This window comes from Sus scrofa, chromosome 3 (assembly GCF_054392235.1).
Source record: "Sus scrofa isolate SSC_HxYL_T2T_F1_AM1 chromosome 3, Sscrofa_HxYL_maternal_Yorkshire_Landrace_v2.0, whole genome shotgun sequence".
NCBI lineage: Eukaryota > Metazoa > Chordata > Mammalia > Artiodactyla > Suidae > Sus > Sus scrofa.
In genome coordinates, this window is record NC_139385.1 from 57,756,729 (window position 1) to 57,783,963 (window position 27,235).

The window sequence follows — 27,235 nt, forward strand, 5'->3', positions numbered from 1 at the left end:
CCGCATATTTGACCTCCACCACAGCTTGCAGCAAAGTTGGATCCTTAACTCACTGAATGAGGTCAAGGATCAAACCTGCATCCTCATGGGCTCTATGTTGGGCTCTTAACTTGCTGAGCCACAGTGGGAACTCCTTTCTCTGTTTTCTTGGTAGTAGCTGTCCTGATGGGTGCAAGGGGGTATCTCATTGTGGTTTTGATTTGCATTTCCCTAATGGTAGCAATGTTGAGCACCTTTTTGCATGCTTACTGGACATTTGTAGAAAAATCTGTTCAGATATCTTATTATTATAGTCTGCTTTTCTCTACTATTTTGGCCATCTCTTCATATGATTTTTTAGTATTTCCTCTTCCAAAAATTGCCTGCTTATATCCTTTGTCCATTTAGTTTTCTTGTCAATTTGCAGGTGTTGCTTGAATATTGAGGCTCTATGAACCTTTTAAATTTTAGACTTTGTGCATATCTCCTCTCAATTTTTTCATGTGTCATTTGGAACAGACATCTTGAATTTCAACATAATAAAATCCTCCATCTCCCCCCTTTTTCCTTTACGGATCAAAATTCTGTCTAAGAAATCTTTCCCTCCCTCAGGGTCTTGAAAATATTCCCCTTCATGTATTTTTGTCCATTCACATTGATTCTTTATCCACCATCTGAGTATCTACCTTGTTCTAGACAACATCATTTTTCTCTACAAAGTGAGTCAGTTTTCCCATTAAGAACAACTCTTTCCCCACTGGCTTGTGAAGCAACATATATCACATATTAAGCTTCCTTATAACCAGGGATTCAACTCTGAACTTTCCATCTGTCCCAATGGGTTGTCTGTTCTTTTTATTTTTTTTGTCTTTTTAGGCCACAAAAGTTCCCAGACTAGGGGTTGAATCAGAGCTATGCCACAGCCACAGCCAAGTCAGATCTGAGCTGCATCTGCAACCTACACTGCAGCTTGTGGCAAGGCCGGATCCTTAACCCACTAAACAAAGAAGCCTGGGATCGAACCCACATCATCATGAATACCAGTCAGGTTCATTACTGCTGAGCCACAACAGGAAATCCTGGGTTGTCTCTTCTTTCACTAACACCATACTGGTTTAGGGTTGTTTTTTGTTTTTTGTTTTTGGCTGCCTGGTGGCCTATGGAGCTCTTGGGCTAGTGATCAGATCTGAGCCACAGCTGCAAACTAAGCCACAGCTGTGGCAACTCTAGAACCTTCACTGCTGTGCCAGGCCAGGGATCGAACCCTCATCCCAGCACTCCTAAGACACTGCCAATCCATTGCACCACAGCAGAAGCTCCTTGTTTCTTTTTCAAACATCTTAATATTCTTGAATATCTATGTGAGCAAGTTTCCCACCCATCCTCATTTTACTTAGGCATCTGTAGACTTTTATTTCTCCTCACAGATTTCAGAGTAGGTTTATAAATAAACCAGGATTTTGGAGTTCTCGTTGTGACACAGAGGAAACAAATCCAACTAGTGTCCACAAGGATGCAGGTTCTATCCCTGGCCTTGCTCAGGGCATCGGGGATCCGGCATTGCCATGAGCTGCGGTGCAGGTCTCAGATGTAGCTCGGATCCTGTGTTGTTGTGGCTGTGATGTAGGCTGAGAGTTGTAGTTCTGATTCATTCCCTAGCCTGGGAACTTCCATATGCCGCAGGTGTGGCCCCAGAAAGACAAACAAACCCAAAAAACCCAGGAAAAAAAAAAAAAACAAAAAACAAAAAAAACCCATGAATTTTTATTGAGATTACGGTGGAATTTAGAGATTAGTTTAGGGAGAACTGACATCATCATATATTGGGCCACCCTCCCAAGAGCAATATAGGACTGTTTGGGGAGCATCTCCACTCCCACTTTGCACCCACTCGGCAATTTGCAGGTACTGGATAGTTTAACAATCAATGATAAGGAGGAAATCTCCAAGGGGGAAGGAGGAGGGGCCTAGAATATTCCTCAGCATCACTCCCTCCATTCCTAGCCAAGTCGGGGCAACAGGGAGGACACATGCTGGTGAGCCCTAGAGATGAATGCCAGCCACAGCCCTCTTCTCCAGATGACGTGCAGCAGAAAAACCCATCTAATTCAGGGACCACTGGGTCCCAACCACTGGGAGAGCCTTTGTTCCTCTGGGCCCAGGGACTCAGCTACCTGCATCAGGACATTCAGGGCGATAGAGTCTGACCTGCACCCAGGGTGGGGCTCCCGAAGTCCAGTTCACATTGGGTGGGGCTAAGCTTCAATGAGTTTCTCTATTTCTCCTAAGGTCCCGTCAGGCACCGTCAGCCTGCACGGCAGCTTTCTGGCAGGTCCTGCCGCATGGCAGCCTTGTGTTTTCTGTGCACTGCTTGAAGAGCACACTGAATTCTCCACATCCCAACTAAGATCCAGCTCTGAGAGGTATTCTTCTTTTTAAATGTCCGAATTGCAGCAAACAACAAAAACATAGCACATTTCTTCCAGAGAAGCAACATGACTGAGGATGGAAACTCTGCTGGATGACAGACCGGGTCTTTGTCATCACCATCCATGCAACTTTCTAGTCTGAAGCATCTGTCTTGAGCGACTTCTGAGCATCAAATCTCCCTAAGAAGGAATGGCGGGGGCCTACTGACAACTGTGAGACTCAACTGCCTGTACAGATGGTGTTCTCAGAACAAAGGGGCATCAGGTAAATGCCAGACTGTACCCTTATGAGGCAACTTCCAACTTCCAATTAAAAGTGGTTTTAGTTTTTTCGGTTTTGTTTGTGTGTTTGTTTTTTCAGATTCTAAAGCTGAAGTGTACCCTGATACAAAAGATGGGTGACAAAATGGATTCTGAAAATGCTAAAAGGACATAACCTGGGTTAAAGTGAGTGGACAGAGACATATGACCCAGGTAGAGATCCACAACATGGCATGAAGAAGGTAGAGAGGTGGCTGCACCTGAGAGGGGAAGAGTGGGGGTAGTCACAGCAGAGCTGGTGAGTCAGAGAGGAGGTCAGGGTGTGAACCTGGACAGGCTCCAATGGAGCTTTGCTCACTCAGTGCCACAATGTTCTGAAACCGTGGGATTCTCCGGCTGTCATTACATGGAGGGCAGTGCAGGAACAAAGCACAATCACCGCCTCCTTCATTCTATGGGGCTTGCTAACCCTACTGTGTGCTGGGAATATTCAAGAGATGAATGAATCTATACAGTCCTCATTCACCTGAAGTTAGGGTGGAGACAGGATCCGAGTATTAATCAAATAACCATACCAACAAGCACACTGGCCCTAGGGCCAGCCAAAACCTAGGGCACCTGGTGACTGTAGCACGTCCCTGGCTGTGGTATAGGGTTCTAATCAACAAAGGAAATGACAGGAGGCCTGACTTGTTTCTCATGATCCATATCAGGCTTATGGTGATCTCTTTTCCCAGTGTCCCCAGCTTGGCAGCATGTGTACCCTGAGAACCTCTTTCATTAGAACCCGGGCGTCCGGAGTTCCCGTCGTGGTGTAGTGGTTAACGAATCCGACTAGGAACCATGAGGTTGCTGGTTCCATCCCTGGCCTTGCTCAGTATGTTGGGGATCCCGCGTTGCCGTGAGCTGTGGTGTAGGTCACAGACGCGGATCGGGTCCCACGTTGCTGTGGCTCTGGCGTAGCCCAGCAGCAACAGCTCCAATTGGACCCCTAGCCTGGGAACCTCCATATGCTGGAGTAGCGGCCCTAGAAAAGGCAAAAAGACAAAAAAAAAAAAAAAAGAACCAGGGCGTCCTTATCCTTGGGTTACCCGGGGTCTCGAGGATGCTCCCTGGGGGGTCCCCACACACCTGTGGGGCCCACCTTAGAAGGTGAGCAACACCTGGCCAGGGGCTCACTGACGTGCCGGGCACCCCACACGCCGGGACCCCGCCCACACAGGCAGCCTGGCCAGCCCCCAGCGAGGGCTGATGGGTCACGCAGCATGCGGAGGGGGCGGAGCCTGGTGCCTGGGGCGGGGCTTTGGGCCCAGCGCGCTTCCCAGTTGGCTCTCAGAGGTGCCTCTCTGAAGGCACGCAGAAGCCGAGGGCCCTTGCCTTCCGGCCTCCTCATTAGCTGCCGCTTTGGCGGGAGTTGGCGGCGGGTGTGAGGTGAGGTCGAACGGTGTCTCTCCCGGCCTAGACCAGGTAGGACCTGGCCCAGGACATCTCGGGGAGCCTCCGCGTTTGGGGCGTCGTGTTGAAGGAGCTTTCTGGGGGGTGGCGAGGGTTGGGCGGAGCGCCAGCCCTGAGGGGCCTGCCGCGCCCGCGAGCCCCTCTGTGGAGTCACGGCCTGAGAGGCGCTCCCTCAGAGAGCCCTGCTTTCCCTGGTCCTCGGCCTCCCGGACACAGAGCCAGTGCGGCAGGCGCCCTTTCTTCCTTCTCGGGACAGCCCAGGGAACGCTCTCCGTGGCTCTGTGAGGTACTGGAATTCTGAGGACCCGCCCCCTCGGCCCCTCCCCGGGTGCGGGCGGAGGTGGGTGAAGAGGTCATGTTCAAGCTGTGGTTCTTTGTAGGCAAGGAACATCCCAGACAGGGAGCGGGTGTGGATGTGATCCTTCGATAAGGGCCGAGAACTCACATGCGCACAGGAGCCCCGCATCGAGTGCGATTGATGCAGCCGCAAAGGGAAGAGCGTGTGCTGCTCGCCAAAGGGGCATGGGGACACACCGTTCGGTCACCTGCTCGAGGCCCTGTGGGGTCCTTGACAGAGATGCCTCTTGGTTTTTCGTTTTGGTTTTGTTTTTTAACAACAGCCGCTGGAGACCTCGGTTTTTTCGTAACAAGCTCTCAAGTTTTAAACGTTGAGGTTAATGGTCAAGTTTTAGAACATTGCAGCGCCACAGAAAAGACACCTGTGAATTGCCTTTTGGCCCTCCGGCAGCCTCTGCTGTGTCATAGGGGGGAGGGTCCAGGCAGGGGTTACAGACTGCCAGATCCCCATGGGGGGGGGAGCGTGTTCTGGGTGCTAGAAAGATCTATCCCAGATCTGACCTCTAGATGGTGTGAGCTGAGTAGTTGACTGGGTTGGCACCTGGGAATTACTCTTTGCCTTGAACTCTGCCGCTTCAGGGTTAGCCCAGATCTAGCAGGTGAGGATTGAGAGTGGGGTGGACTGAGGGCGGGGAGCAGCCCTTGCACAGCAGGCAGGACTCCTCCAGTTGCAGTCTGGGCTTGGGGATTCCCAGTGCCAAATGTCTCTGAATGGGGCTGTGAGGACATTTTCAGAGTGGGATGAGCACTTGGGGCATGGCAAGCCTGGTACTGTTTGGCCTTGTGGTTCTAAACTGTGCTAACTGGGGAGAGGGGGAGAGACCTGGATGGATTCTGGGAGAGGAAATTGCAGTCAGTCTAGCACTTCCCATTCCCTCCTCTGGGCATATAGTGATGAGTCAGTTGCAGCCCTTGCCCTCAGGATACTTTCAGAAGATGTGGGGAAATGAGATCCAAGCCCTGGAGGAAGCTTCTTGCCCAGCAGGCTTGGGCTGGGGGCACCAAGGAAGAGAGGAACAGCTTAAGGGTGATGCAGAGGCCTCATGGACTTAGAGTCCTGGGCAGAATAGGGGGTGGGGAGTGGAGGGGAGGGGGAAGGCACTCCCAGGTAGGCATGTGCCCTGCGTAGTGGGGTAGGGATAATGTAAATAATTGGATCAGCCGTGGTGAGAAATCAGGGTAGAAGGGTTTTCAGGGCCCGGTTTCTGGGCCGGGAGGGCTTTGGTGCTGTTTTATGGAAGAGAGATGCTGTGCTGTGGTAGGAAGGAGGCTGAAGTGGTACCAAGTGCCGTCTTCCATGGAGAGGGCCGTGTGAGATGAGACCAGTGGTGGAAAAGTTGTCTTCTCCCCAACCAGGTGACTGTGTCTTGGGAACAGTTCCGTGTGGCATTTCTCTGTGTTCTGGCCCCCCAGCTGTCCCCCTCCCCAATACCCTAGACCCACATTCCTGTAAGGATTGAGTGGATAAAGGGCTGTCATCTGGTGCAGAGGGAAAGAGCAGCTGCGTAGGATCTGGTGGCCTGGTGACCATGCTCCTCCTCCTCTTTGGCAATCTCATGCCTACTTCCTGCCTGCCCAGCCATGTTCTGTCCCTGTGCACGGGCAGGGTCGGAGTCTCTAACAGCCCCTCTCGGTGCTGTGGACGTTGATGGCAAGACAACCCATCCCTTTCACGCTGGCCTGAGGAAGCCCTCATCTGGACACTGTGGGACCTTTTGAGGACAGGTGGTTCCTTGGTGGGACCAGTCAGGTGTGGGATAGGGGTAGGGGTCTTTGATCTGAGCCAGCCCCCAGATTCTAGCCTGGTTCTCGCCATTGCCGGCTTGGGTGTTACCTGTCTGTCCTGGTGGAGGAGTATGGGGGTCACTGCAGGAACCCCTGGTTGTGGCCCAGACTCCAGTGCCTTCTCCATCCTTCTTCCTGTTCAGGTTCCTGTGGCGAGAGAGAGGCAGAGGTGACTGGTTCCCAGATACTATAGCTCTCCATGGACACCATGTCAGAAGCCAGGCTCCAAACCCAGCAGAGGAGCAGCCGGAATGGTCGAGAGGTAGGGTAGTCATTTCTAGTCCCAGGACGCCCTCTGCCCTTCCACCTCCCCTCATGTGGCCCTCACTCCTGGAGCCTCCCTCCCTCTGCCAAGGACTTTGAGTCCTCTCATCTCTTCTGTGGCCTTTTTCCAGACCAGCCTGTGGTCCTCAGGCTTTGGAATGAAGCTGGAGGCTGTCACCCCGTTCTTGGGGAAATACCGCCCTTTTGTGGGTCGCTGCTGCCAGACCTGCACCCCTAAGAGCTGGGTGAGTGATGATAGGGCCAGGCCCCACCTTGGGAAGCCTGGATTAGCTTGGTTCTGGGAGTCCACGGCTCTGGAAAGCAGCTTCCTTATGTCTCCTAAGCTCCCCTCTTCTGTCTTTGGGCAAAATGGATGTGCTAGTATATTGGTGGTTCATTGGCCTGGGGCTGGCTCCTGGCTTCCAGGCCTAAGAGAGTTGGGTGGGGAAGTTCCAGAGAGCAGAGAGGAAGTAGAGCATGGCCGGAGGGCTGGGGTCTGACTCTGCCTGCAAAAGTCCTTATTCAGTTTGGGGGACACGGCCCACAGTGTCACCCTGCACTCAGCACATGCTTGAAGATCTCTGTGTGTCCATGCCATGTGCTGCTGCTGACAGGACCCTGGGTTCTGGTGGGGATTCAGGCTACAGGTTCTCTGCTGTTGGTGAGAGAACTTCTTAGAGACATTAATATGCTACTCTCCAAGAAGGTGAGTCTGTAGAGGATGCAGCCCTTCCATTTTGACTATGGACCCCTCTTTCCTGAGGGAGCTTCAGCATCTGGGGTCAAACATCTTTTGGGAACCACTGTGCTATAGTCCTGCCTCCTGGTAGACTTGATAGTCCATCAGGCAAAGACCACAGAAGACAGGGCATGGGCTTTTCTTTGCCAGTTTGCCAAGGCCCCCCAAGGACATGCTGTCCTTGCCCCTCTCTGGCAGGAGTCCCTCTTCCACAGAAGCATAATGGATCTAGGCTTCTGCAACGTGATCCTGGTGAAGGAAGAGAACACCAGGTAGTCAGAGCTGGGTGTGGGCAGGGCCCTTGGGTGCCGGGCTGCTGGGGCCCTGCTTTGTGGTATCATTTTTTTTCCTTTGATGAAGAAGGGCCCCTGCCTCTGCTCCAAAGCCACAGGTGGGGACAGACAGGCTTGGAGCTTTCCTGCATTTCATTCTGTGAACTTTCAGGCCTTGAATCTGTACTCTTGTCACTAGGGCAAGGGGTAGGAATAGGCTACAGATGGGCAGGTGCTTCCTCTTCCTGCTCCATGATAAGCCATGCTGGGGTGTTCCCAGTCCATGGGACTGGGGTGTGATCCCTTCGTGATGGAACACCCTCTGTGGGCCCTAGTCGGGGATGGTCCCTCTGAGAGATCTACCCCCTGCTCTGGGGGCTGTGCCCAGGTTTCGGGGCTGGCTGGTTCGGAGGCTTTGCTATTTCTTGTGGTCACTGGAGCAGCACATACCCCTCTGCCAGGATGCACCACAGAAGATCATGGAAAGCACTGGGTGAGGAGGCAGGGACTGGGCTCTGGCTGGTACTTCTGGGGTCCTTGAAGGGGATGACAAAGGCCCTAGGCAGGGCTGGTTGAAAGGGCTGATTTCTAGAGTGTTAGTTTGGTCTGGGGCCCTTCCTTACAGATGGAGGGTAAAGACTGATAGCTGTGCCCAGGGGATGCTGTGGTGCCTTAGGCCTGCTCCAGCCTGACACGACTCCCCCACTGACCACAGGGTGCAGAACATCATCTCAGGGAGGGCCCCCGGAGGGGCTGGGGAAGGCCAGGGGCCCAGCCTTGTGAAGAAAGAGGTACAGCGCATCTTGGGCCACATCCAGACTCCACCCCGCCCCTTCCTGCTCAGGTAACTGTGCTGAGGGGCTCTGGGCTAGGACCTCTGCCCTCCCGGAGAGAGCATTGGCTGGGCTTGGGAGTGGGTGATGTGTTTACAGACAGCCTAAGGGAGCCCCTGATCTGGACATTATGAGACTTTTCAAAGACAACTGGCCCATTAGTGGGACCAGCTGGCTTTGATCTGAACCAGGCCATAGACTCCAACCCAGACTTCTCACCATGCTGGCCTGGTGCTATGCATCTGGCCTTTGGTGTGGCCCAGACTCCAGTTCCTCTTCCACCCTTCCACCTCCTCCCAGGTTAGGTTCCTGAGGAACCAGAGAGGAGGTGGCTGTTTCCCCATCTTATAGGCCCTCACACGTTCATTCTGCTGTCACCACCTGCTCCCTCCCACCTCTATTCTGCGCAGGTCTGAGATCCCCTTAGATGCAGGGCACTCTTCTGGGGAAATGGGGGGATGTACAGGTCAGAGTGAAGAGAGATCTGCATGCCTGCAAGTAGGACAGAATGAGGGCTAGAACTGAGAATACCTGGAGGGGAGGAGACACTTGTAAGTCAGGGACAGGAGGGGAAAGGAGCCAGCTGTAGGGAGGCCAGGTTGTGGGGGAGCAGTCCTACCAGAGGAAACAGCTGTGGCTTCAGAGAAGGGCCAGGTTTGCTCAAGAAGCTGATGTGGTCAGAAGCTGGCAAGTAAGGGAGAGAGGGTTGTTAGAGACAAAACTGAGAGTTAGAAGGGACCAGAAATGCAGGGTCATACAAGAAGTTTGCATTTGATGTCTAAGTGCAGTGAAAACCAATGGGAAGGTTTTAAGCAGAGAATGACAAGATTAATTGAGGTCAGGAGCAGAGAACAGACCATCTGGGAGGCTGTTTTCTTAGCCCAGGTGAGACATGATGATGGGGGTGACAGTAGTGCCTGGGAAAATGGATGGAGAGACCAATATGAAATTAACAGAATGCACTGATGGATTGGAGGGTTGGGGTGGGAACAGTGAGGGGAGAGGGGAGAAATTTTGGGAGAGCCAGGTTTCTGGCCGAGCACCTGCTGGCATGGGTGGAGGGGAGGGACCAGGCTTGCCGGGGTTGGTGATAGTGAGTTTGGCTCACAAAAGATGTTTTGGACATAAAATTTCAGATACCTGACCTACTGGTTGGGCACTGAGGCAGCTGCTCATATATATGAGTCTGGAACTCAGAAGAGAGGTTGGGCCAGGAGCATATATTCTTACAGCTTTAGCACGCAGATGATGCTTAAAGCCAGGGGATGAGTGAGTCATTGAGGGGAGGGCCCAGGGCTGCACATGAGGGGCTTAGCTCTCTTGAAAGTGCTGAGAGGTCAACTGAGCAAGGACAGGAAGTAGAGATTGTTGGTGACCTATGACCAGCCCTCCACATGATGATTCTTTGGCTTTGTCAAGACTTCTGTTCCCTTGATTGGGCCACTTTTACACCAGCCTAGCTTCGATTCCAGGGCCCCTCGTGACAAAAGTGCCCCTGTGAAAGAGTCACTGGGCACCACTTGGTTGTGTTTGAACCCAGCGACCTGCCTTCTACACACCTGAGAAGCCAGATGTCCCTGGGTGGACCTGGTTCCTTTGGTAATGTGGTTCTCAGAGGGGCACACAGCCAGCACTCTCCATAGCCCATCTGACTGCTCCTTCTCCAACTTACCCACTATCAACAGATGGCCCACCTCGTGCTTCATGGAGAAACAAGCCATCGGATGAGGACATGCTGCATGTCCCCATTTCCATGCTGCCTGCAGCTACGCTTCTGTCCTCATTTATAGTCAGTCCCCACCTCAGGCCTCTGGACACCCCCTCCCTGGAGATTGTGCCCCTTCAGTTATCCCCTTTCCTTCTTGTGTCATTTAACTCCTCTCTTTTTAGTCCACCTTTGCCAGCAGTTTTCAAAGACACCTGGGTCATGCCTGGAGGGAGTCCTGGTTCTCTGATCTCCTTTAGAGTAAAGGGAGGCAGGGAGCTGCTCTGAAGCTGATGTGAGGCAGCCGCACCACAGGCTCTTCTTGGGAGACTATCAGCACCCTGCAGGCATGGGCTCCAGTGTCAGGCTCGCCTCCCAGGCCCAGCGCTCGAACTTTTTAGCCTTTTCTCCTGTTCAGCAGTGTCTGTAATGTCTCTGAATTTCACTTCCCTCTTCTGTAAAATGGGGACAATAGCGCCTGCCATAGAGGAGTGCCGGCTGCCCTCTGGGAAGCCATGCGCTGGTGGGCAGCCTCTCAGGCCATGTCCCACCAGATCTCAGCCCGGGTGTCGTTCTCCAGGCTGTTTAGCTGGGCACTGCTGCGGTTCCTGAACTGCCTCTTCCTGAATGTGCAGCTGCACAAGGGCCAGATGAAGATGGTCCACAAGGCCGCCCAGGCGGTAAGGCCCGCCCCCCATTCGGATGGGGATGGGACAGCAGGGAAAGAGCAGAGACTAGGCCAAACCCTAAGTTGGGACCAGCCCCATCAGCTGGTGGGAAAAATCCACTGCTCTTTGATGACCTTCTCTTCGTGTCTCACGGTCCTTTTCCCGTGGGGCTTCCTCTAACGGCTTTTCATCATGGTCTTAACCATCATAACGTCAGTAGATTACCTTAAAAGTTGTTGACAGAGCTCCTCTGCTTTTGGGAAATGTGCTCAGAGGAAGAACTGCTCAGCTGAGCCCTCTCTCCCTCTGGGGCTGCCCCGGGTCTGGAGGCGCCGGGTTTTGGCTCCTGCATCTTCAGGGTCAGGAGAGGATTGGCACCTCCCTCTGGCTCTCCCTGGATCAGGGCTCGCCGCTCGTGCTCCTCTCTACCCACAAGTCACTCCTGGATGGGATCCTGCTGCCCTTTGTGCTGCTTTCCCAGGGCCTGGGTGTGCTCCGTGTGGCTTGGGACCCCCGTATCTTCTCCCCCATCCTCAGGTAAAAGTTGTGTGCCCTTAGACATATGGGGAGAAGACCCCAGGCTGGGTCAGGGGTGTGGCGGGTGTAAGGTGGTCTGGCTGGCAGCAGCTCTTGGAGCCTCTTCCTGGCCCCTCTGCTCCCAACTTCTGCCAGCCCAGCCCGTGGGGTTCAGGCAGAGGGTCAGCTACGGGCCAAGGGTGCCTCAGGCTGTGCAGGCAGGACCCAGGCTGGGCCCAAATGGGCTTGGGCTCTCACAAGCCTACTGCCTGGTCCCATCTCCTGAGTCCCTTCCCTTCTCTGCCCTGTGCCCCACAGAGCTCTGCTGAAGAAACTTGGGGGACTTTTTCTACCCCCAGAGGCCAATCTCTCCCCAGACAGCTCTGAGGGGTTCCTTGCAAGGGCTGTGTTCCATGAGGTGAGTACTGTGTGCCCAGTGGTTATACATGGGGCCAGGCCAGGGTCCAGGAGCCTGTTGCTGTTCTGGCCTTGACACCTGCCTCCCCTCCCCACTTGTAGGCTGTGCAGCAGCTGTTGGTCAGCGGGCAGCCCCTGCTCATCTTCCTTGAAGAGCCCCCTGGGGCTCAGGGGCCTCGGCTCTCAGCCCTGGGCCAGACCTGGCTGGGATTAGTGGTTCAGGCTGTCCGGGTGGGCACTGTCCCTGATGCTATGCTAGTGCCAGTGGCCATCACTTACGACCTGGTTCCAGATGCACCCCGTGACACATACCAAGTGAGACTCTTCTGCTTTTGGGAACCCCAAGTGGACATCATCTCGAGAGGAGGCACAATATCGTGCCCTGTGGCTGAGTCCCCCTTGGGGCTGGAGTTAAGGGGGGAGTGCCCAGGAGTTTCACGCCTACAGTCATTATCCTGTGGCACCTACCAAGTCTATGACAGTCATCCTCTTGTCTCATCCTCAAAAGCCCTTGCTAGGGAGGGATTTCTTCTGCTTCAGAGATGAGAAATGAGCTTGTAGAGGCCATGGTCATATAACAGCTTGGACGCAAAATGCAGCTGAGCAGAAAGCAGGCCCCAGGCAAGTTGGCCCACTCAGCCCCTCCCTCCGTGCAGGCCTTGGCCCCACTGGGGCTGTGGACAGGAGCTCTGGCTGCTCTGCGGAGCCTACGAGGATGGGGCCGTGGCCGCAGGGTCTGTGCCCGTGTACATCTGGCTCAGCCCTTCTCCCTGCAGGTATGGAACCTGTTAGGCAATGCTGGAGTTACCTGGGGTCTGTCCTGGGGCTTCTGGCAGCCTGTCCCTGAAGCCACTGCAGGGATAGCCTTGCCCACTTCAGGTGGGTTGTGTGCAGATGTCCTGTGGGCCAGGGCTAACCACCTAAGAGCCTTATCCTGGCAGGAATACACTATCAATGCCAGAAGTTGCTGGGACAGCAGGCAGACCCTGGAGCAGCTGCTGCAGCCCATTGTGCTGGGCCAGTGGTAAGAGCAGAGGAGTGGCCAGGGCCCGGGGCCTGGCAGGTAGCCCTTTGGCATTGCCCTTACCAGATAACCTAGGATCATCTAGACCCGTGCCAGGCACTGCACACACACACCCCCCACGCCCCCACCTGTAATCTGGGTGGGTTATGGCACACGGGCCTGGGAAGGACAGGGTTCCATGATCCACCTCTTGTCTTTTGTGGGGGTGGGGAAAGCTCTGGGCTTCCCAGTGACCGTTTTTAGGTTTGGTCCTTTCATCCTTTGATCTGTCTCTATGGCAGTACTGTCGTCCCTGACACGGAGAAGGAGCAGGAGTGGACCCCAGTAACCGGGCCCCTTCTGGCCCTCAAGGAAGAGGACCAGCTCCTGGTCAGGAGGCTGAGCCGTCACATCCTGAATGGTGAGGGGAACTCGGTCTGGTCTCTGGGAGAGGCTCCTGAGCAGACTTTCCTCAGAGGTGGCTGGTCGTCAGGGCCCTGTGTTCCGGGGGGGTTTCTGTCCCTGCCCCTCTTCCTGCAAGGCCCACTTTGGACGTTAAGGAGTGGGATCTGACCCTGCCCCTGAGGAGCAGGGCAGCCAGGGAAGACATGATGGAGCTGCTGAGTGAGTTGCACACAGGCGGCCACCTGGCTAGCCTCAGGCATGTCACTTCACTCTGAGGTGATGTTAGCTGAACAGAATAACCTAAGAGATATAACCACAGTGCCTGGCACAGAGGGGCTCATAACAGCCTCATTACCATCTTCTCAGATGTCTCCTCTGTGGCAGAAACTGGGTGGGTGGGTAGCAGAGCTACAAGAGGCAAGGGATGCCCCTGAGCTCCCAGCCTGGTTCTTAATATATAGTTGATAAATACCAATTTTCTCCACTGGAGGAGGGGGGCACCAAGAGCTTGCGCTCCCCTTTCCAGAGGTGTAATTGGGTAGCAGGGCGTGTGTGTGGCTGCTGCCAGGGAGGTGTGCTCTTGGCTGGCTCTCGGCCCCTGACCAGCATCCCCTCCCACCTGCCAGCCAGCGTGGCCAGCTCGGCGGTAATGAGCACAGCCATCATGGCGACACTGCTGCTGTTCAGGCACCGGAAGGTAGGTCACGGCATGGTGGGGGCTAGGGGAGGGGGTATGGCCCTGTGCTCAGCCCCTCACTGCCTGCCCAGGGTGTGTTCCTGTCTCAGCTCCTGGGGGAGTTCTCCTGGCTGACCGAGGAGACGCTGCTGCGTGGCTTTGACGTGGGCTTCTCGGGGCAGCTGCGGTGCCTGGTGCAGCACACCCTGAGCCTGCTACGTGCGCACGTGGCCCTGCTGCGCGTCCACCAGGGGGACCTGTTGGTGGTTCCACGGCCGGGCCCAGGCCTTGTGCACCTGGCACGCCTGAGCGCTGAGTTGCTGCCTGCCTTCCTGAGCGAGGCTGTAGGTGGTGAGTCTCCAGGGTGGGTGGAAGCCATGTAGGGGTGAGGGGAATGGCCTCCTTTCTCACACACCCCCCCCTCCAGCGTGTGCTGTGCGGGGGCTGCTGGCAGGCAGGGTGCCACCTGAGGGGCCCTGGGAGCTGCAGGGCATCGAGCTGCTGAGCCAGAACGACCTGTATCGCCAGATCCTGCTGCTGCTGCATTTGCTGCCACGGGACCTGCTGTTGCTGCAGGTCAGACCCTCCCACCCCCAGCCCGGCGCAGTCCTAGGCCTCCCCTTCTTAGGTGTAGGTGGGGGCCTGTGCCTGCCCAGCCTCTGGCTCTGCTGAGCCACATAGATGCCTTCCTCCCCAGCCCTGCCAGTCTTCCTACTGCTACTGTCAGGAGGTGCTGGACCGGCTCATCCAGTGTGGGCTCCTGGTCGCCGAAGAGGTAGGAAGGGCAGCTGGAGACGAAGTCCCTGCCAGGGGCCTGGCCCCCTTCTCCTCCCTGTTGCACTCTGGGGGCCAGTTCCCTGGTGTATTCAGAGAAGCCACTCTCCACCTTGGGACCCATGTGTAGCTGTCGTGATAGGATTGGAGGGTTTCTCCACAGCGCCTGCCCTCCACATTTTCCGTCCCACAGCCTTGTGGCCCTTGAGGGTGGGTGCTCACATCCTCTCACCCCGCAAGTTGGCTTAGCAGGCGTCACTGTCTGGGGCATCCTCCGGGCTCCCTCAGCCTGCTTGTGCCGGTTTCACCTCCCCATGCTGGCTGGCCATGTACCTGGTCTAGGGGGCTCAGAGTTGAACCTCAGCCAGCCTAACAGGGTCTAATGGCTCCCCCAGACCCCAGGTTCCCGGCCAGCATGTGACACAAGGCGGCAGCGCTTGAGTGCTAAACTGCTGTGGAAACCAAGTGGGGACTTCACTGACAGTGACAGTGACAACTTTGAGGAGGCTGAGGGCCGGTACTTCAGGGTGTGTTGTGAGAAGCCACGAGTGGAGGGAGGTGGGAGGGAGGCAGTGGGCTGCCCTCACCCCGGCCTGTCCTCCTGCAGCTCAGCCAGCAGTCACGCTGCCCTGACTTTTTCCTCTTCCTCTGCCGCCTGCTCAGCCCGCTGCTCAAGGCCTTTGCGCAGGCTGCCACCTTCCTCCGCCAGGGACAGCTGCCGGACACTGGTAAGGCCCGCACTCTGGTGGCCATTCAGGGGAGGGGCTGGGTTTGTGTGGGGTCCCAGGGCTCGGACTTCTCTCTCCCACAGAGTCTGGCTACGTGGAGCAGCTGTTCCAGTTCTTACAGGCCACTGCCCAGGAGGAAGGGTTCTTTGGTGAGTTCCAAGCAGCTAGCCCAGGCCTAGGGAGGCAGGGGCAGGCTTGCTGGTGGTTGCTGCCCCCTACTGGGCAGTGAGAGCTGAATTCAGGACAATGGCTGCAGAGTAGAGGAAGGAAGCCTTTGGGTCCAGTTTGAGCCCTGTCCTTAGGTTGTTCTTTCTCGAAACAAGAGAGAGGCTGTGCCTCGTGGCCCCCACACCCTTCTATAGCCTTCGCTTTTCTCTTTCCTCCAGAGTGTGCAGACCCTAATCTCGCCATCAGTGCTGTCTGGACCTTCAGAGACTTGGGGGTAAGAGGGGCCAGTCTCATCAACCTCCTATCTCCCCTGGCCTTCCATCCTGATAGAGCTGCTCAGGGGAGCCCAGCTGTACCTACCTTGGGTGTTACCCAGGGTCTCCCAAGAATATGTGTGGTGACACTAGTTGGAGGATAGTTTTCCTGCCCATCTTGGTCTCCCAAAGCACCAGCTCATCCTGTGTCTGGGTGGAGCACTGGGGCTTAAGTGACTACAGGTCTCACTGCAGTTTCCCTGGGGAGAGGCACAGCCCCAGGGTGGGTACTCAGAGCCCTTCTCTGTGGCCCAGGTGCTGCAACAGATGCCCAGCCCTGCCGGCCCCATGCTCCACCTGTCCCCTACCTTTGCCAGCTGGGACAACCAGGAAAAGCTGGAACAGTTCATCCAGCAGTTCATCTGTGGCTAGAACTATAGGGAGGAGCCCCTTGCTGAGCCTTCTCAGTCCCAGAACACGGCCATGCCCTGGAGCCTGAAGACTAGGAGCTGCAAACCCTCAGCTGGACTATAAGATCCTTAAGGTCTGACTGGCCCTTGCTGTTGCTTGCTTTCTCTGTCCTTTGGTGCAATAAACAAGAGTCCTCTTTCCCCAAGCTCAGCGGGTGTCTTTGATCTGCCCCCACGCCCCCATCCCTGTGAGAATTGCCCCGTCTCACGCCTCAAAACAAACCCTAAAGGCAGACAGACAATAAAAGTTTATTGAGGAAGAAGCATCCTCGGGTGGCACCAGGCCTCTCCCTGTGCTCAGCTCCATGGGAACACATGCCCCCACCTCATCATAAGTCCACGCTGGCAGCAGAGGCCATCACACCACCTTGTTGACGATGACACCCAGTTCCTCAATCTCACACTGGACTTCATCACCCTTCTGCAACAGAGTGAGCCGTGAGGCTGTCAGTCTTTTGGCACACACAGGCCTCAGCCAGCCCGGCCAGGCCTTCTGGGTCCTTCGCCCTTCCCTCCTTTAACCAACCTACCTTGAGGAAGATAGGAGGTTTCCTGAATACACCGACTCCTGCGGGGGTCCCAGTCAGGATGATGTCTCCTGGATAGACAGTGACAAATCTAGGGCAAAAGGGTTGAGTGAGATCAGGGGCTAAGGTGGCCATGGCCAGGCACAGAGGGCTTGTTCAGCCTCCAGGTAGGTGTTTGGGGTGGGACTCCACTCCACTCACCGGGAGACCCAGGCTATCAGCTCTTCTGTCTTAAACACCATCTGGTTAGTATTGCTGCTCTGGACCACATTCCCATTCACGCGGCAGCAGATCTTTAAGTTGTGTGGGTCTGAAATGTAAAAACACCACTCTGGGATTCTCCCTTCTCTCCCTCAAACCCCTCCTGATAAAGAGAGAATGAAAGCACAGGAGCCCTGTGGCTTGTTAGTGAGGAGGCTAGCTGCTGGGCTCCCTTCGTGTGTGGACACTGGCCACCACTGAGCAGAGCGTCTGCCAGTGATCACTTGGGCGGGCTAAGGAGGGGACGTTCCAGACTCTCCTGGGGGCAGGGGGGTGGGAAACAGCTCAGTTTTGCTGTAAGAAACATCCACAGCAGAAGCTTGCTTGGCATCTGTAACTGCATGAGCAGGGGGGCAGTGAAGACTCCTGCTCCTGACAGCTTACCTGTGTAACAGTGTCCTGGGGTAACAGACACTGGTAACTTGTGTGTTTTACACATTCACAAACATACCCCCGGGGACACCACTTCACTGATGCATGGACATGGCCCCACCCAGAGGGCTCTGCTCTGTCCTCTTAACAATGCTTTCTTCCTGGCTCTCACCGTGCCCTTGCTGCTTGGAGCTGCCACTGCCTGGTTACACGGTGGCTGGGAGTGATCTCACATCTCCCTTACTATGGAAGATGCAGAGGACCTGTGACAGCCATTCTTCTGAAATGCTCGAAGGCCAGCTTTGCTTCCTTCCAACTGACTCTCCCAGATGGTTGCAGCTAGAGGAAACCTGACCCACCCATCCAGAGAGCACTGTTCTTTGTAATTCATTCATAAATTCAGGCCCAGCAGCACCTCTGCAGTGGTGGTCCTCTCTGGGGTGAGGAGACAGGGAAGGAGACCCTCTGGAGATTATGGAGCCATACCCCTCACTCCCATTTTCTTGAAAGCTGCTTTTTCTTCACTGATGTGTCCAAGAGCAAGAAGAGGCGTCACCAAGCGGGCTGTCAGAGACCTACCTGCTACACTGTCCTTGGTCACCAAGGCAGGGCCCAGGGGGCAGAAGGTGTCAAAGGTTTTTCCCAGCAGCCACTGCTTTCCATTGCGTGTCATTTGCCAGTCACGAGCACTCACGTCATGTGCCACAGTGAAGCCAGCCACATGGGCCATGGCATCTGCAGCCTAGGGGGCAGAGGATTTGGCCAGATTGGAGGTTTGATCACGGTGACACCAACCCCTCTAACAAAGAATCTTAAAGCCTCCATCCTACTTTAGTGGCCAGAGCTAGCCCAGGTGGTGGGTGAGGAACAAGGCAGTGTCAGGAGCTGGTAGGTGCCAACCACTACCCAATGCCAGGGACAGCCAGCACCACCCTTCCCACCTCACCTTGATGTGCTTGCCCTTCTTTCCAATGACCACGGCCAGCTCCACCTCCCAGTCCACCTCCTGTAGGCGGGAAAAAGCAATGAGCTGCCCAGCTCTGGGCCCAGTCCTGTGCTGAGGGACTACACACCATGCCTCAGGGCCGGGGCCTCTGGACACTCGGGGCTGGCTGCTGACCCACACAGTAAGACCAAGAACCAGGGTGGAGTGAAGAGCGTAGGTGGTACGTATCATGTGTACGCCCATAAACTCCAGGCAGTGGCAGCAGCACCACTGCGGTAGGCAGAGCTCCCCCTGCGACTGCAGAAGAGTAGGATGTGTCTGGGGAGGGTGTTCAAGAGTGCCCCAGATACTTCCAAAAAGGAGGATGAATACAAAGACCAGCTAGGCCCACCGTGCACGGGGCACTGCTCTTAGTGCTTTCATGTACTTCCTCACTTACACAGTAACAAGTAGAAGATCAACATGCCAAAATAAATGTGGGCCAAAGGCTTATCACAAAAAGAAATACATGTATGTGGCTACCAAAAGGAAAACGCAGCCTTTTCTGTAACAGCAGAGGGCAAGCATAAAACAGACACACTGTAGCCTTTTAAACTGACTGCTCTTTCTACCAGTAACACTAAAAAGAACTGGCTTCCTTGGGGAAATGGCTAATTTCAGGTCTGAGACAGAGAGTACAAGATGAGCCTGGAATGGCTTGGCCAGAGTAAGGAATTGTTCAAAGAGTGATGGAGATGGCAGCTAACTTGAAGCCCCCCACTGGCCAAATTGAGACCCTCTGAGTATCAAAAAGAATGTAAATTATGAACTGTAACACTTGATAAAATTAAAACCAGGAGTTTTACAGTAATCCTAAGAGGATGGGGTTTAAAAAAAAAAAAAAAAAAAAAAAAAAGTGAAGAGTTCCTATTGTGGTGCAGCAGAAGTGAATCTGACTAGGAACCATGAAGTTGTGGGTTCAATCCCTGGCCTTGCTGAGTGAGCTAAGGAACCAGCATTGCCGTGAGCTGCAGTGTAGGTCACAGACGCAGCTTGGATCCTGCATTGCAGTGGCTGTAGTGTAGGTTGGCAGCTGTAGCTTCAATCTGACTCCTAGGCTGGGCACCACTGTACACCGCGGGTGCAGCCCTTAAAAAAAAAAAAAAAAAAAAGAGGGAGGCAGAATACTGGCTAATAAAAGCAGAAAACATGACAGAAAAATAAATCACCTTTGCTAATAACCCTTAGAGCAATAATGGATTCAGGTAAAGATGACCAGATGATCCCTGGATGAAAAACTGTGGAACAATAAAATGGTCATGAATCTATAAATTGCTTGTTAATTACCACAGTGAATACATTTATGTATATATATGGGGGGAGAGAGAGATCTAGTGAACATTAAGTAAACTAAGTGATCAAACATCAGGACCATCTGACACAAGCCTCCCAATGGGACAGAGTATGAGTACACACTTGTGGCTCTAGACTGTTAGTCTCCCCCAACCCCCACCCCATTCCTATATTGAAACCTAACCCCCAACATGATGGTTTAGGAGGTGAGGCATTTGAGAGGTGATAATGGGGCAGAGCCCCCATGAAGAGGATTAGTGCCCTTCTAAAAAGAGATCTGAGAGAGCTCCCTTCTACCATGTGAGGACACCATGAACAGACAGCCGTCTCTGGACCAGGAAGCAGGCTCTCACCAGGCACCGAATCTGTTGGCGCCTTAAACTTGGACTTCCCAGCCTCCAGAATTCTGAGAATTAAATGTCTTGTTTATACGCCACCCAGTCCATTGTACAGACTAAACAACCTGGGTAGAACTTGACAAAAATGTTTAACCTGAATCATGAGGAATCACCAAACAAATCCAGCGTGTGAAACATGCTGCGAGAGAACTTACCTGACATCTTCAAAAAGTCTGTCATGAAAGATAAGGGCAGGGGGGAATTCCTGTTGTGGCTCAGCAGTAACAAACCCGACTAGGATCCATGATGATGTGGGCTCGATCCCTGGCTTCGCTCAGTGGGTTAAGGATCGGTATTGCCATGAGCTGTGGGGTAGGTCGAAGACTCGTCTCAGACTCCACGTTGCTGTGGCATAGGCTCAACCTCTAGCCTGGGAACCTCCATATGCCACAGGTGTGGCCCTCAAAAGCAAAAAAAAAAAAAAGGCAGGGGTCAGCAGAGTATGGCTCTCAGACCAAATCCTTTCTTGCTGTTTCTGTAAATAAAGTTTTCCTGAAACATATCCATATTCATTCATTTGTTATCAGCCATGCCTGCTTTCACACTACAATGTCGATTGTTGCAACAAATACTATTTGGCACTCAAAACCTAATACTAACTGGCCCTTTGAGAAAAAGTCTGGATCTGTTCTATCTATATAAAATGCACTGAAGAGACATAACCAAATACAAAATATGCGACTCACTGATCCTGGACTCAAAAGGCAAAACAGTACCTAAATTAAAAGTCATCTTTGGGGGAAAATGGGAATATCCCCCCAAATATTGGGTATATTCCCAACTGGACTATATATTAGCTATTATACATGTTAATTTTCTTATTTGTGATGAGGGTATTATGGTCATGTAGGACAGGTCCTTATTCTTAGGAGATGCATGCTGAACTTTCTATGAGTGGAGTGCTCATTTGTCTTAATGTCTGTTAAATTTTTTGGGGGGGGCCTTTTTAGGGCTGCACCCGTGGCATATTGAGGTTCCCAGGCTAGGGGTCCATTTGGAGCTGCAGCTGCTGGCCTACACCACAGCCACAGCCACGCTGGATCCTTAACCCACTGGGCGAGACCAGGGATGGAACCGGCAACCTCATGGTTCCTAGTCAGATTCGTTTCCACTACACCAGGATGGGAACCCCATCTGTTAACTTATTTGTAAAGGTTCTTTCTCTCACCCCACCCCCACCAAAGTGTGTGTGTAGCATGGTAAATGAGGGAAGAAGAGGAAAAGAGGAAGAGGGAGAAAGAGGAGAAGAAACAAATATGGCAAAATGCTAACAGTGAATCCAGGTGAAGTCTCTGTGGATAGTCACTGTACTACTTTTCAACTTTACTATAATTTCCAAAATATTTCTAAACCAAAAACTTGAAAGAAAAACCAGCCAGTGTTAGCAAAGGTACAAACACTGCTAGCAGATATGTAAATTGCTTTTACGCCTCTTCTGAAGGCCATTTTAGTTCATAGCCCAAAAGTTCTGAAACCCTGCCTATATTTCAACAAAGACATTCAAATTATAAGACTTTATTCAAAGAAAATAAACATGCATTCACGGATGTGCAAAGTCTTCTGTAAGAATATTCACTGCAACATTATTTATAAACGCTAGAAACTGGAAACAACCTATCTAGCAAATAAGGGCTACTGAAGAAATTACAGCCCCTGACATAACAGAAAACGAAGCAGTAACCTGAAAAATGTTGGGGGGAATATTTAATGACATGAAAAATGTTCTTGATGGAGACCTAAGTAAATGGCAGGCATATATATGCGCAGTATAAACAGAAACAGGAATAGAAAAACACTAGGAAGATATACAGCAAACCATTCATGTTGCAAGCCCTGGGCAGTGGGAATATGGGTGACTTTTAATTTCTTTATGTTTACCTGTATTTTATTCCTTATCTTTACTTTTGTAATCAGGAAAAGATATAAATTAATGTGCTGTGGTTTTTCTGGCTGTGCCTGCAGCATACGACAATTCCCAGGCCAGGGATCAAACTCACAAAACAGCAGTGACCAGAGCCACTACAGTGACAATGCTGGATCCTTAACCCACTGTGCCACAAGGGAGCTCCCAAGAGCTGTCTCACTACTGGAGTTTCTGTTTCATGCACTGCTGAGCAACAGGTGGCCCCTTTAGGCTGGATGCTAAGCGTCCATGTGATGGGCTCAGTGACAGACAGCGACCAACCTGGCTCTCAGGTGGGAGCACGATCTCATCGTAGGGGCCCACGATGGAGCTGCCAAACTTGCTGAAGATGATGGGCTCCTTGGGCACCGGCACATTCTGCTCTCTGCAGTGGTCCATGTAGTTCATGCCCACGCACACCACCTTGTCTGGCCGTGTGACTGGGGCCAGGATCGTCACCTCTGACCGTGGTAGGACTGGCAACTGGGCAGCCAGGGCTCTGCAGAGACCAGAGCAGAGAGAGGGGCACTACAGATCCTGCAGCACCTACAAGTTCTGCTTTTTAAAATATATTTTCTAGATCAACAGCCAGAGTCAGCATGAAAATCAAGCCGGGCTATTGTCCTCTGATATCACAGCACTGTTTGTACTTGGCCAAGGTCAATTTCCTCTCCCGCATCAGGTAATACATGTCCACATATGAGAATTCAAAAGGTGCAAATGGGAATAATGGAAAGGTCTCTCTTCAACCCAGTCTCCTAGTCACCCTGCTCCATCCCTGGAGACAACCACTGTGTCCTGCCTGGCTCTTCACAGCCACTCTAGGTACAGGCTTCTCCCATCTTTTTTAATGCAAATGACAGCACACTATATACACCTTTAAAACATATATATATTTTAGAGATCTTGCCATAACAGTATATAGCACCCTCTTTTCTGTGTGGCTGCATATTACTGCACAGTAGAGAAATACCCAATTCTCTGATGAGGGACACGGAAATAGTTTCTAATCTTGTGAGAACATGAAAGTAAGGGAAAAATACTAATACAAGGACTCTGTACTGGCAAACACTGTCAAACAACACTGTGTATTTTTGTCAGTTTAATAGGTGAAAATGACATCTCAGTGTTTTTTAATGTACTGTTCATCAACATCTTTAGACCAGATTCCATAAGGCTCCAGGCTTCCTACCTAATCTAGCCCAAACCCAGGAACTGTCTTTTTTTTTTTTTTTCCCCTTTTTCTTTTTCTTTTTCTTTTCAGGGCCATACCTGAGGCATACGGAAGGTCCCAGGGTCGAATTGGAGCTGTAGTTGCTGGCCTACACCACAGCCACAGCAATGTGGGATCAAGCCGCATCTGCGACCTACACCACAGCTCATGGCAATGCCAGATCCTTACCCCACTGAGTGAGGCGAAGGATCAAACCCACATCCTCATGGATACCAGTCGGGTTCGTTACTGCTAAGCCACGATGGGAACTCCCCCGGGAATGGTCTCTAAGAAGACCTCTTTGCAGTCCTCTCTCCTCTAATGAGCCGAGTCCAATCTCTCCCCCAGCTTTCCAAGATATCTCTTAGGACCCCAGGTTCCAGCCCCTCAGCCAAGCAGGAACTTAATCATCCAGGGAAGGCAGTGTGACAAAGGAGAATTCTGGCTCCACCACCAAGTGTGTGGCCTGAGGACTCAGTGTCCCCCTCTGTGAACTGAGGATGCTGTCATAGGAGACTTCTAAGGCTCTTCACTAAGAGAACAGGTGGGAAAGGAAGGCTGGGTGACCCTGTTCCCTTGCAAAGAGCTACCCACTGGCTGTTTCCCAGGGCAGGGATGTGGGTGGGCAGCAGGAGAGACAGAATACGGCAGCAGGGAAATGCTGCCTGCGACTTACCTTCTTGCCACCGAGAGAGCAGCCTCTCCCTGCTCCAGGAACTCCAACATTGTCTTGGGCAGTGTGGGGTCGAAGGCACTGAGGTTGATGACACCCCCACCATTCCCTGACTCCAGGCCCAGATGAGGTCCTGTCAGGTGGGGTGCCTGGAACTGTACCAGCCTCATGTCTCTAGAGGGTTGAAAGGGCCACCTCCGAGCCTGCAGCAGAGCTGTGAGCAATCTTCTTCCACAAACCAGCATCAGCACCTATGGAGACAAAAATGAGTCCTAGGGGACAGAGAGAGCCTAAAAGCATCGTCGGGCTTCCCCAAATTCCTCAAGCTACAGCCCATGTCCCTTCCATTCCTGACACAGCACATGGGAAATGGTCCAGATTTTAACTTCTTTCACCCTATATACTTTATAAGGTGATCTTTTGCTCAGTTCAATGCCTGTAATGAAACATTTCTACAAGAGCAACTACTTCATGCCAGCCACTAAACTAGGTCCCAGGAATTCCAGCCTTCCTTCAACCAGTGTCTCTGAAAGCTTAGCCTGTACCTGGCACTAGTGGAGGCACAGGGCAAACCAGGTAGGTCAGACACACTCAGCCCTGCTGTCCTGCCTTCGGGGAGCTGATGTCAACAGCTGGCACCATTAAGTAGGATTCAGCAAATGGGACTCCCGCTGTGAAGATCAAGGGCCCATCTTTGCCTGGTTTCTGGAGGAAGAGATGCTGAGCTGAGCTGGGGGCTAAAACGAGCAGGACTAGATATTAGTTAAGAGTGGGGTCAGAGATGGGAGTTCCTGTTATGGCGCAGCGAAAAAGAATCTAACTAGGAACCATGAGGTTGCAGGTTTGATCCCTGGCCTCGCTCAGTGGGTTAAGGCTCTGGCATTACCATGAGCTATGGTGTAGGTCGCAGACATGGCTCGGATCTGGCGTTGCTGTGGCTGTGGCACAGGCCAGCAGCTACAGCTCCGATTAGACCTCTAGCCTGGGAACCTCCATATGCTGTGAGAGTGCAGCCCTAAAAAGATAAAAGAAATAAAAAGAATGGGGTCAGAGAGCAAAAATGAGGGGAGAGACAAGAGGGCAGAGTAGAAGGACTCAAGCTCACCTCCCATCACAAAAACACCAGAATTACAACAAACTGCTGAACAACCAGCGACAAAAGAAACTGGAACCTACCAAAAAAGATATCCTACACTCAAAGACATAGAAGCAGTCACACTGAGATAATAAGAGGGGTGCTTTCACCATATAAGCAATCCCATAAGTGCCAGGTGAGCAACCCACAAACTGGAAAAGAACTATATCGTAGAGGCTCTCCCACAGGAGTGAGAGTTCCAAGGCCCACATCAGGCATTGGGAGGAGGAGCCCCTGGAGCATTTGGTCTCAAAGGCCAGCAGAGTTTAAGTACAGGAACTCCACAGGACTGGGGGAAACAGAGGCTCTTGGAGGGTGCACACAGGGTTTCCTGTGCACTCAGCCCCAGGGCAAATCAGGGCCTCCATAAAAATCTCAGTCAGACCTACCTAGGAGTCTTGGAGGGTCTACTGGGAAAGCAGGGGGAAGCTGTGGCTTGTCATGGGGGAAGGACATTGGAGGTAGAGGTCCCAGGGAATAATCATTGGCGTGAGTTCCCCTGGAGGCCACTATTTTGGAAAAATCTGGCCCCACCCATCAGGGATGAGAAACCCCAGGCCAAACAAACTGGGTGGGGACACAGCTTCACGTATCAGCAAACAGGCTGCCTAAAGCCCCCCCAGACACACAGCCTCCCCTAATCACAATCAGCAACAAAGCCCCACCCACTAGAGGAACAAGACTCAGCTCCACCTACCAGTGGGCAGGCACCAGTCACTTCCATCAGGAAGCCTAGCACAAGCCCCTGTATCAACTTTACAAGAGAGCAGACAGAAGAAGCAAGAATCAAGGGTTGTAGCCCACAAAAAGGAGACAACACAGAAAGCTAGACAAAATAAAACAGCAAATATTAGCCGGATGAAGTAATAAGACAAAACCCCAGAAGAACAGCCAAGTGAAGTGGAAATAATCAACCTACATGAAAAAGACTTCAGAACAATGACAGTAAGGATGATCCAAGATCTTGGGGGAAAAAAAAAACTCAGAGATCAATAAATTACAAGAAATATTTAACAAAGAAAAGATTTAAAGAATATACAAACAGAGATGAAAAACACAATAAGCAAAATAAAAAGTTCACTAGAAGGAACCAATTGTAGAATATAGGAGGCAGAAGAAAGAAAGGTGAGGCTGAAGACAGACTGGTGGAAATTACTGATGTGGAATAGAATAAATAAAAAGAATGAAAAGAAATGAGGTCAATCTAAGAGAACTCTGGGAGAATTTTAAACTCACCAACATTCACATTACAGAGGTGCCAGAAGGAAGAGAGAGAGAGAAAGGGCTGGAGAAAATATGTGAAGAGTTCATAGCTGAAAACATGAGAAGGAATCACTCACTCAAATCCAGGAAGCACAACAAATACCATATAGATTAAACTCAAGGAGGAACATCCCAAGACATGCATTAATCAAACTGACCAAAATTAAAGACAAAGAGAAAATATTGACTGCAGCTAGGGAAAAGCAACAAATAATATACAAGGCTATCAGCAGAGTTTTCAGCAGAAACTCTGAAGGCCAGGAGGGAGTGGCACAATGTAAGGTGATGAAAGAAAAAAAAATCGTACAACCAAGAATACTCTGTCTAGCAAAGGCCTCACTCAGATTTCTATGTTTTCTTTTTCTTTTTTGGCCACACTCACAGCCTATGGAAGTTCATTGGCCAGGGATCGAATGCAAGCCAGAGGTATAACCTGTGCCACAGCTGTAGCAATACTGGATCTTTAACCCACTGCACCTGGGCTGGGGACTGAACTGGTGCCTGCACAGAGACAAGCCAGATCAGTAACTCACTGTACCACAGTGGAACTTCTCATTCAGATTTAAAGGAAAAATCAAAAGCTTTACAGATAAGCAAAATCTTAGAGAATTTAGCACTACCAAACTGTCTTTACAACAATTATTAAAGGAACTTCTCTAGGTGGAAAAGAAAAGGTCACAGCTAGAAATAAGAAAATACAAATGAGAAGCCTTGCTGATAAAGGCCAACATATAATAAAGGTATGAAATCATCCACATACAAATATGATATCAAAACCAGGAATCGTGAGGAGAGTACAAATGCAGGATACTGGTAATGCATTTGAAATTATGAGACCACCAACTTAGAACAATCATGTATATATATACAGACTATATCAAAACCTCATGGTAACCACAAACCAAAAATCTATAATAGATAAATACACAAATAACAAAAAGCAATCCAAACATAACACTAAAGATAGTTATTAGGAGTTCCTTTTGTGGCTCAGCAGTTAACAAACCCGACTAGTATCCATGAGGATGCAGGTTCAATCCTGGGCCTCACTCTG

At 52.0% G+C, this 27,235-nt stretch overlaps 2 protein-coding genes and 1 long non-coding RNA gene across 7 annotated transcripts in view; 1 reads left to right on the forward strand and 2 right to left on the reverse strand.

The window, feature by feature from the left end:
• Window positions 1-1,727: 1,727 nt before the first annotated feature.
• On the reverse strand, window positions 1,728-6,413 carry LOC146404646 (uncharacterized). The gene is made up of 2 exons (XR_014841211.1): window positions 5,023-6,413; window positions 1,728-3,665 (listed from the first exon to the last, which is right to left on the reverse strand). It is a non-coding gene; the product is annotated as an uncharacterized LOC146404646 (long non-coding RNA).
• Window positions 4,061-16,304, forward strand: LOC100524431 (glycerol-3-phosphate acyltransferase 2, mitochondrial). Its single transcript, XM_085018445.1, is given in 22 exon segments — window positions 4,061-4,136; window positions 6,410-6,528; window positions 6,662-6,775; window positions 7,468-7,541; window positions 7,930-8,034; window positions 8,257-8,385; window positions 10,660-10,759; window positions 11,151-11,284; window positions 11,582-11,681; window positions 11,783-11,995; window positions 12,337-12,456; window positions 12,622-12,704; window positions 12,986-13,104; window positions 13,715-13,785; window positions 13,857-14,119; window positions 14,121-14,340; window positions 14,462-14,539; window positions 14,934-15,065; window positions 15,146-15,266; window positions 15,350-15,415; window positions 15,653-15,708; window positions 16,004-16,304. Coding segments are annotated over 21 exon segments (2,478 nt in total). The 5' UTR covers window positions 4,061-4,136; window positions 6,410-6,465; the 3' UTR covers window positions 16,121-16,304.
• An 87-nt stretch (window positions 16,305-16,391) lies between these two features.
• Window positions 16,392-27,235, reverse strand: part of FAHD2A (fumarylacetoacetate hydrolase domain containing 2A) — a 30,811-nt gene continuing 19,967 nt past the window's right edge. Inside the window, exons 2-8 of one of the 5 annotated variants that reach the window (XM_005662301.4) lie at window positions 23,787-24,034; window positions 22,180-22,396; window positions 18,265-18,324; window positions 17,898-18,060; window positions 16,887-16,995; window positions 16,689-16,776; window positions 16,392-16,579 (exon numbers count right to left, since the gene is read on the reverse strand). In XM_005662301.4, the coding sequence (XP_005662358.1) occupies window positions 16,517-16,579; window positions 16,689-16,776; window positions 16,887-16,995; window positions 17,898-18,060; window positions 18,265-18,324; window positions 22,180-22,396; window positions 23,787-24,028 (942 nt within the window). In that variant the 5' untranslated portion in view covers window positions 24,029-24,034 and the 3' untranslated portion in view covers window positions 16,392-16,516. Of the gene's footprint in view, window positions 16,580-16,688; window positions 16,777-16,886; window positions 16,996-17,897; window positions 18,061-18,264; window positions 20,300-22,179; window positions 22,397-23,786; window positions 24,660-27,235 lie in introns of all 5 variants that reach the window. The other 4 variants (XM_085018447.1, XM_013995848.3, XM_085018448.1 and 1 more) reach the window with 4 other exon arrangements.